The sequence below is a fragment of the Limulus polyphemus genome, unplaced genomic scaffold (assembly GCF_000517525.1).
Source record: "Limulus polyphemus unplaced genomic scaffold, Limulus_polyphemus-2.1.2 Scaffold6588, whole genome shotgun sequence".
NCBI lineage: Eukaryota > Metazoa > Arthropoda > Merostomata > Xiphosura > Limulidae > Limulus > Limulus polyphemus.
This window is the reverse complement of record NW_013672198.1, coordinates 9,910-20,114: the sequence shown is the minus strand read 5'-3', so window position 1 is coordinate 20,114 and position 10,205 is coordinate 9,910. Positions and strand designations below refer to the sequence as shown.

The 10,205-nt window shown below is 33.1% G+C and overlaps 1 protein-coding gene across 1 annotated transcript in view; it reads left to right on the top strand.

Moving 5' to 3' along the window:
* Positions 1-10,205, top strand: part of LOC106473876 (degenerin deg-1-like) — a 44,146-nt gene that overhangs the window by 29,753 nt on the left and 4,188 nt on the right. The window contains exons 8-11 of the mRNA XM_022402270.1: positions 978-1,050; positions 2,712-2,763; positions 4,030-4,046; positions 7,776-7,860. Coding sequence (XP_022257978.1) covers positions 978-1,050; positions 2,712-2,763; positions 4,030-4,046; positions 7,776-7,860 — 227 coding nt within the window. The remainder of the gene's footprint in view (positions 1-977; positions 1,051-2,711; positions 2,764-4,029; positions 4,047-7,775; positions 7,861-10,205) is intronic.

The following is a 10,205-nucleotide window of genomic DNA, read 5'->3' as shown; positions in this document are numbered from 1 at the left end:
CGCCAACTCTTGGGCTACTCTTTTACCAACGAATAGTGGGATTGACCGTCACATTATAACGCCCCCACGGCAGAAATTGTTTCATATTAAGTTACATAAGTTACCATTAAGTTACCATTTTTTAAATACATTTATTATCCGTACAGTCTGGTACAAGTGATACTTATACATTTGATATTAAACCCTCTTATAGGCAATATCAGTATACTTAATGATCAATCTGTAAGATATAATGTTTTTGTATAAGTGCTTTCAATTTAATATGGCTCATATTTTTATATATATGGATACACAAATTTTACAACCTGAGATTACTTAAGAATTATTAAAATATTTTGATGGCACTATGATTATCAGCTGAAAAGAAAAAGAATTGAAAATATGAATTTCAGAACAAGAAGGTTTAAGTGATCTAAAAATTCTATTTCGCTAACGCAATGTAAATATTGCAACGTTACGTAAAATTATTGATGCAAAACAATTACCAAAGAACTTTATTTACAAATGAGTTATTGAATTAGTAAAATTAAAATCGATTTAGTACCAAAGGATAAAAAATCAATATTAGTATTGGTATTAAAAGTAAACAAAAAAATAAAAACGACGTTTTATTTGGCCCTATGAAAGATAAAAATCTTTATTATAAAATTTCACCCGACTGTGTCACCGAAACTAGTCGGTTAAACTAGTAATTTCTGTTTGAACCTGCATGTTGCACTAAATAAAAATAAATATTGAATAACGCGCATACAGATTGATAGGATGTGTGGATATTTCATTTGAAATTACTGTTTAACTCCCTCTAACGTTTCAATTCTAAAATATAAGCATTATCACCATTAAAGTATACTATTATTGCCACATATTCCAGAGCTTAGTTAAATATTTTCCTTTGTCATTCGGTATTTAATTATAATATTTAGGATTTAGATATAATACCAATATTTAAAAAAATATATTTTCTATATGATTTACAGTTTGTTGTTTGGAGGAAGTACGAGCGCATCTGTCCTCTGGGAAAAAGAAATGTGACTGCCCACTCTCTTGTCTGTAAGTTAAATTTGTGTTTCGATACATCTTATAGACTACGTATGCACGTATAGACTACGTTTTTTGTTATTTTTTTACACAGACGTTATTCAGGAATTCCGAAAAGACATGCTATGTTCCTTTGTTTGTTTGTTAGAAGTTAAGTACAAAGCTACACAATGGGCTATCTGTGCTCAGCCCACCACGGGTATCGAAACCTGGTTTCTAGCGTTGTAAGTCAGCAGACATAACGCTGTACCACTGGGAGGGGGGGGCACTAAGTAGCTTAAACTTATTTTAGATACCACCTAGCAATTTTCTTTATGTATGTGTGGTTCTTGATCGGGTAAACAAATACTGAAATTTAAAAAATATAACGCAAACTCATATTGTCAAAAGTAACAGTTAACTACTTACCCAATATTGTATGTGATCATGTTTTGCTTGTAAGAGTTGAAATGTCATAAAAGACATCCTTGCCTTTTTTAGCCGTGAGAGCCGTTATAATGTGACGGTCAATCCCACTATTAGTTGGTTAAAGAGTAGCCCAAGAGTTGGCGGTGTTGATTAGCTGACTTTCCCCTATCACTGCAAAATTAGGGACGGCTAACGGAAATAGCCCTCGAGTAGGTTTGCAAGGAATTCGAAAACAAACAAACATAAAATATAAAATGTTTAACTCACCCATTTGAAACGACATTGTTGGAGTTATATTTACGTATTAGGAACGAAACTACACCGGGTCGAATTTAAGAACGTTTTCAACCGGTATTAGATAAGTCACGATCTTTCTCAATATTGCGACAGCTCCAACAATGAGAGACAAACAACAACTGGCCAGGTGGTTAGGGCACTCTACTCGCAATCTGCGGGTCGCGGGTTCGAATCCCCGTCACACCAAATATGCTTGCCCTTTCAGCCGTGGGGGCGTTATAATGTGACGGTCAATCCCATTATTCGTGGGTAAAAGAGTAGCCCAAGAGTTGGCGGTGGGTGGTGATGACTAGCTGCCTTCCCTCTAGTCTTACACTGCTAAATTAGGGACGGCTAGCGCAGATAGCCTTCGTGTAGCTTTGCGCGAAATCCATAACAAACAAACAACAACTTATATTGGAGTAAACATGCCCTTATTCTGCACACCCAAACGGTATTATATTATTACCGATTCTCATTTTTGAATTAACTACAATGTATATTATAAAGTTGTCTTTTCTTAGATATCTTTTAGAAACCAAAAATGAGATAATAAGCATGGTTTTTTTTTATGTGTAATTCATAAAAAAAAACTGAAAAATATAGCAAAACATTTTAACGTGTTAAATTGTTTCATTTTATAACTTGTGCATTTATCTTACCTTTTCCACGATGGTGTCTCTAACAGTCAGTTAACTATTTTGTTTGATAGTGACGTAGAACATTAATAATTTACGATTTTGCTAATCGTAAATGTGTTACGTATATATATTAATATAAGAGAAGAACACCCATATTTACTGTACAAAATCACTTCAACCTCAAATAATACGATAAACATTTCGCCAATAACATTTCTTTAGATAAAGTAAAAAATGTTTGGATAAACTTTTAGATATATTTTTTATTTGTAATCGATAAATATGTGTATATTTTTAATTCTACCCCATGATGCTTTTCTAAATATTATTGTGCATAATTTATTTCAGAGAAAATACTTTCAAAATGACTGTGTCCATGAGCAGTATCGACAGGATGAAGGTAATTCAATTCTTGCCAGAAATGTATGAGATTTAAAAGAAAATTAAAATCAAAGTCAATCTAATGTTTCAACTTGAAAAAAAAAGCATCCTACTTCTAGACAGTTTTAATATGTTTTACTTCAGAAGTATTGTCTTTTTGCACACTCGACACCAACATTTTATACTCCACATCCCACCCCAAACTCGTCCACGAACATGCTGCACTTTGAGCCACGAGAGCGTTATAATGGTACGGTCAGTCATACTATTCGTTGATAAAAATTATCCCAGTAGTTGACGGTGTTGATTAGCTGCCTTCTCTTTAGTCTATAACTTCAAAATTATAGATGGCTAACTTAGATAGCCCTCGATTAGCTCTGCGCTAAAATTAAAAAATACACAAACAATACAACCCCAGATACATTCTGTTTTGAAGTATGGACATAATCGAGAATTTATGAAGCCTTCTTAACCAATTTATAAATTGTTTTCTACTGCACTATGTAGTAGCCTAAGGCAAAAATAAAGCAAAGCACACATAACAAATACTGGTAAGTTATTCTATTGTAATTAATTACCTAAACATTGAGTTGAACGTAAAGCATAAAATTGGCTTATAAACACTGTAATATATTATTTTATTGCTTATTAATTAGTTTTATCTATGTTTCATTATTCAAAGACTGATATAAACAAAATCGCTCAACTTTGCATGGAAATCTGGCATTTGATATTTTCAATTTGTACCTTCTCCTGACCCTTAGGCTTAGGTATTATAATCGGTGTCAAGAGTTGTATTGCAGATTTGAGTGTTTTACAGCGTTTCCCTATTCATGCATAGTTAATATCACAGTCAAATACCCTGTCATAATTAAGATTTGTAGTTAGACCTTTAAGAAAGGGATATATATCCGATTTCTTGATTAAAATAACAATTAAAGAAAATTCGAATATTTATGTAGAAATATGACTTTCTTGCCAGCTTTATCAAACTTATTTGCATAAACTCTTCAAAATATAACTTTAATAGTGTAATAAAAATAGAATACTGAATTCTTGTTAATCAGTTTTTTGCTCATGAATTTATTGTTTTATATTCTTTCATAAGTCAGAAAACATAAATGAAATATTTCTGTTTGCTGATATTTTTGAAAGGGTTTTGATTTGATACGAATGCCTAAGATATTCAGTATTTTATATCAATAGCTAACGAACTGCTTGTATAATGTTTTGCTATATTTGAATAATATAAATTTAGTTTTCATAACTTTATTCTATTTTACAGAATGCTGTTTCTTCAAGGTAAGTCTGTTGTTGTAATCTTAAGAATGATGATTTATTAAGGAAAAATCCATAGTTTCAGTTATTCAAATATGAAGTAATTGTCATCTACAGAATATTAATGTAATTATGGAAGACATCACTTGTAACTCAAGCTTTTTGGTCAGTTATTAGGCTTAAATCTGTTAGCTTAAATACGAATCGTGTGACTGCTTTTTAAAAAAATATGAAATGCATTCTAATAACATTCGGTCCGGACAAATCTCTGATGAGTAAGATGGAATGAAGATTCAAGAAAATCAATGTAAGTAAAAAGTAAAGCTTTTACTGTCTATTCTACCGACGATTTTTTATATTATGTTGCTGTGATTTGTCAGTTATTGTTAGCGCATTTAAAGTTTGTGCTACATTTTAATTTGCAACTATTTCAAAAACGTTTAATTTATAATCTTGTATGGTGTATTTTTCATCAAATATGGTTAATGTATGTGCGGTCCATTTCAAAAAAGAAATGTATGTGGCACGGAAAATATATATAAATTAAAAAATCACAAAGACAGCCTCAACCACGTTAGACAGCCATAGGGATAATGGTCATCTTATGAAAATCCCCCCACTGTTAAAGTTAAGCTTTATCCTACTGTAGACCTGTATAACATTTGTTTATACAAAATCACAAAAGTTTAAAAAATATGACTTCTGCTGTAAAGTGGACACCTTAAATATTTTATTCAGTGGACTTTATTGTTCTGTTTTTAATTTAATGTGATAAATACGAAATTGCCCCTGGCAGAATAGAACTTTCTGATGTTCCAGACATTTTCCACGTGATATATTTCAAACTGTATTGGCCTTAAATCAGACGAAATGAAGAATGAGTTAAATCAATGCAACAGTACATATTTCCACCTGTGGCAACAAGTAAGGAAAAGGTATCACAAAGCATGTAAAATTTATCATAATGGGTAATCATTCCTGTGTAATGATGACCATGAAAGTGTTTTGATATATTTAAAAACTCCACTGGTTTCGGTTATAAAAAAAATAATTCAGAATTAAATCTGTATTTCATAAAATAGTTATTAAATAAGAATGTTTCGACAGACTGGGGAGATGAAATTAGCTTTGATTCAATGGCCACAAGGTGGTGCTGCAACACGCCGTGCATCGCGAAGTGCATGACAATGCAACAAAGACATCATGGTCATCCACTGAAGCTAAGGAAGTCTTCCGCCATAACATCTCTTCATGTCACTATTTGTGAGTTCCTCTACTCATGATATTTTAATTCCTACTGATTATCTGTGGCAGCTGCTGACATGTATAAGACTTCTGTATTAGTGCACGATTGGCTAACATGCGATTTCAGTGGGTTCGTGCGAACTAGTTAAAATAGCACTATTATTAGCATTTACATAAAAGAAGTTTCAAGTCTCTTCGAAATACACATGCTTACTTTAAAATTATATCTGAAATGATTGTTATTAATATGTAGTTTCTTGTAAATCAAGTTAGTTTTGAATTAATAAAAGGAAAAGAAAATAGTTGGTTATATCTCTTACTTCTTGATATTTATGAAAAATATTATATAGAAGGAAAGTTCATACATGTTTCAACATCAAATGTTGAGGGCATGGAACATTAGAAAACTCTTTAATAAAGATATATTTTAGTCTATACTCTAAATGTGCTCTCTACAGACTCTCTATTCATATGCTAAGAATAAGCAAGTCCCTCCTTTACTAGGTGTAAGGAGACCTTACTTGGTTTACCTACTTATCAAAGCAGTTTACTGAGGTGTGGCCACAGTTGCATATAAATACTTGGAGCCACAGGTGAGACCTGGGTGCAGGTGGGGACCAAACAGATGAACTACTCAAATGGAACACGACGTATTCCCAACATTGGTACTACCATTTCTTGACACCCCATACATTTCTCAATCAGTAGAAATACTAATAATGCTATTATTTGAACCCTGTGTTCTTACCTGTTTTTGGTTTGGTCAAGCAAAAACTATACAATGTGTTATCTGTGCTGTGCCCTCCACAGTGATTGAACCCCAATTGTTAGCATTATAAATTCTCAAGCTTACCACTTAGCTACTGGGGGGGGGGGGGAGGAGGAGGCGTGTTTTTAGCCTTAATAAACATGTGCTAAACATTTCATAAAGGGATAACATACATGGAGTTGTTTTTCAAGCACACAAACATGATTTTCCATTTCGTTGCCTAGCATTATCATTACTTAAAAAATTAGTCCACCTTTATTGTCTATGTGTGTGTGTGTATGCGTGTGTTTGAAAGACATTTTAGAAATTGGGATACAAAAATGTCTCCTTTTATATCAAAATTTTAATTTTATTTTCTTATTGAAAAACCTTATTGGTATTAGCCATTGAATTAAATATAACACAATCTTCAAATTAGCTTGCCCTGTGTGTCTGCTTTCCTAATGTAGTGCTTCAATTTTAGAGCTAATAAGAATTATGTCTGGAAAATATGCAAGGCCTCGAAATACGTAGCAAAAACGACAATGTTAATGAGCATGCGCTAATGGTCAGTTAACTGATGATGGACTGCAACTGTTACAGAAGCGATATTGCAATCCATTAACTGTACAACATTTCTGTCTGTTTGTTCATTATTTAACTACTTCTAGGTCGCTGGGCCGATCTCAACCTAACTTAGTGGGATGATAGTCTGGAGAAAGGGGTATGTTTATGGGTGGTCACAAACCCCTCCACCACCCCAGTTATTAACGAGAGAGTTTATTATCTTTCACGTAAGTTAACGTTAACTACATTCATAGATGGCGCCACCTTCTTACACAAAACAAAAAACTATTAAATTATATATCTATATATGTAAAGCACAGATATCTGTGTGTCCATCTGTTTGTTCTTTATCTAACTACTCCTAGGTTGCTGGGCCAATCTCCACCAAACTAAGTGAGATGATAATTTGGAACAAGAGGCATGTTAATGGGGGTTTGCAAACTCCCATCCCCAGTATTACTGTTATTGGGTGTATATTATCTTTGACGTAAGATAACGTTAACTACATCCATAGATAGCGCCATATTCTTACACCGAAAAAACAACTTTATCAAATTTACTACAACACACCGTACACACATTGTAGGGGAGGGCACATAAACGTCTTATATGTCACAGAGAGTGTGCTAGCACTCTATGGAGGAATGTAATGATAAAAATGGTCGCCACTATTGCAATAATACATAAGTTCAACTTAAGTTTTTACTCCAACAGCTATCATCAAGCTGATATGAAGAGGCGTTGATTGCGTTATATCAACTTTCTACTTTGACCTGTGACCTTACAACTTCATCCCGTAGGACGCTTCCGTGGCCAATGACCATAACAGAAAGTACCCCTACCACCACCACTTTTTATCGCTACCTCTGCCTGCAAAGTCACCCTAACCATCGCACAGTGTATACCATGTTTTTAATAAATACATATTGAGTTTTTAAAGCTTTTACAAAACTTTTGGTGAGGTAATAATGAATGCTACAATAATGTTATGCTATTGTGTGAAAGTTAGAATTTTTGTGTTATTTATAATAGCATCCACCCTCACATTTTTTTAAGTTCATAACCCGAACATAGGACGGATACTTCAACTTGTTTATTTATAGTCCTAAACTAAATTATTCTGTCTGTTTATCAGAAAACCAAGAAATTGATTTTCTCATGCTCTTCTAATTTGTTTCTCTCTTTTCTGACAGTTCCGATAAATCAACTATAAATATTATAAAAGTATACTTTCGAACAAAGGAAACTGTTATTTACAGCAGTACTCCAAAATACCAGGTAAGAGTTATTGGTCACACAGACAAAACATGAAGTATCAGAAACGCTGTAACTTGACATGCTTACTAATTTAAATAGGAGCCACCTTGAGGGGGTGTAATTTTTACTATAGTATTCAAAATTTGATATTTCTCCGGAGACTAGGATTCATATTTTTACAATTCGATTCGATACTTGTCACCGAGTTAGCTTGGGTTTGGATAAGTCCACCCTTCATCAGTAACCCTGGACCAGAGAAAATTATTAATCAATGTTAGACTAGGCTAACTAGGTTTATAGTTTTTGGAGGTGAAACAATGAATTAAATCTACTTAAAGAGTTTTTTTTTCCGCTGAATAATCCATAGTAATAAGTCAGTATTTTGTTAGGTTTTCCTCAAATAGGTTCATTGAGTTAAGTAAATTGCAATTCAGACTCTACACACATAACTCGCAGGCCACCATTACAACGGGTCTAGTCATGTTTTTTTTTATTATTATTATTTATTTAAAAACCGGTTTTCGATACTTATGGTGGAGCCCATTGTATAATTTTGTGTTTATCATCAAAAATAAATTATATTTTCTTGAAAGTTGGTGAGGATTTTGAATAACCTTTAAAAACATACACGCAATTAGAGATGAATAGTGATTGATTGTTTGGTTGGTTGAGTAGCAAGTTGTTGATTGATAATAGAGTCTGTATTAGTAGGTTCAGCGCCGTAAATTTTGTTTTTCACCAAAATACTGAAGTAGTAAAGATATGCAAGTAAGTATTAAGTAGTGATTTCATTAACAGACTAGTCTTAATGTTCCCCTATCGCTAAAATTAATGGGAATTAGAGAAATAATTATGCTATCTCATAAATATTAGACGAAGATGCACACAGAATTATCATTGATGTAGCTAATCGATTTTATACCCGGAACCAAAACTTTTAGGTCATAATGTGAAAGCTATACAAGTAGGTAACTATTTTTTAAACTGTAAATCACTGAATACACCTAGATGATACGCTTAAACCGATAAATAAAACAAATACCAACAACCAAACTGACGAATGAACCTGAGGAATCCTAATCGAAGATATAACACCTAGTGAGTTTAGTTGAAAAATGTCAAATGAAATATTTTATTACCTGGCAGATCGTACGACAGAAACGACAAAAGCAGCAATTTAGTAGTGTTTTGAATTTGGTTTATTTCGGATATTCGCGCAAAACCACGCAAGAGCTGTGCTAATTGTCCCTAATTTTGAATTAATAGACTGGAAAGAAGGCAACTAGTCAACATTGCCCACTGCCAACACTTGTGCTATTCAATCTTCGGATCCACAGTCTGGCACGCTATCAGTCTTAGAAATACAGATCATTTTCATATAGATTTTGTAGATTTGCCCTAATAACAATGAACAAATAAATATTCATATACTGTAGTATCTAACATTTTCGAATGAGCTCTAATTACAAATTAAACTTAGTTGATGTCTGCATGGCTCGGAGTTTATATATTTTTTTGTTGTTAAGCACAAAGCTACGTGATAGGCTATTTATACTCTGTATACCGCGGGTATCGAAACCAGATCTTTAAGTCCTCAAACTTATCGCTGAGCCGTCTGAGAGCACGTTTCAGAGAGTGAAATGAAAGATGTGAAATTTCTGAATGCCAAATTGAGCGCCATATGTAAAAGTTTAAGACATTCCTGAACTTTATTACTTGCAAAAATATTTTACTGAAGACTGTGCAAAAACTTGAATAACAAAAGTAAACGGGCAATATTTGGCAAAACCTAGAGAAAATGCTACGTTTGATTATTTGTTATATTTTTTCACAGTGATGTTAAAGTCGAAGAGCAAAGACGTTCAGTAATAAACTTTCTTCAGACAAAAGGGTTAAAACTTACTGGTCAGTTTCAATTGAGTTGAAATAATTGTTACTTCATACACTAAATCATGAAATAGAATGTCAGAGTAATTAATTCCACATTCACTTAAGAAACAGGTTACGTGCGTGGAACTAGAATAAGATATCAAGCTATACAAGGGCGTTTCTGTGGTTTGGTTAATTCAATCGCTGCTATAAAATGTATATCACAATTATTCCTTATTCAACAAATTATACGAAATTCATGTCTTGTGCGCGTTACATGAACACAAAGAAATCCATCTTTTTGAACTTTGTTTGAAATTTCATTCCAGCTTTACTATAATGTTGCCTCTGTGCTGTTCGGGGTTTTATCCCGTTTTTAGGTTCAAAAAGGCACAAAATAATTTGGAAGGATTGGGTATATGAAGGATATGTGTTGCGTTTTAATTAAGTATACCAAAGGGTAGTACCATTCAGTTTTTCCATAGGTTGTTTAGGTC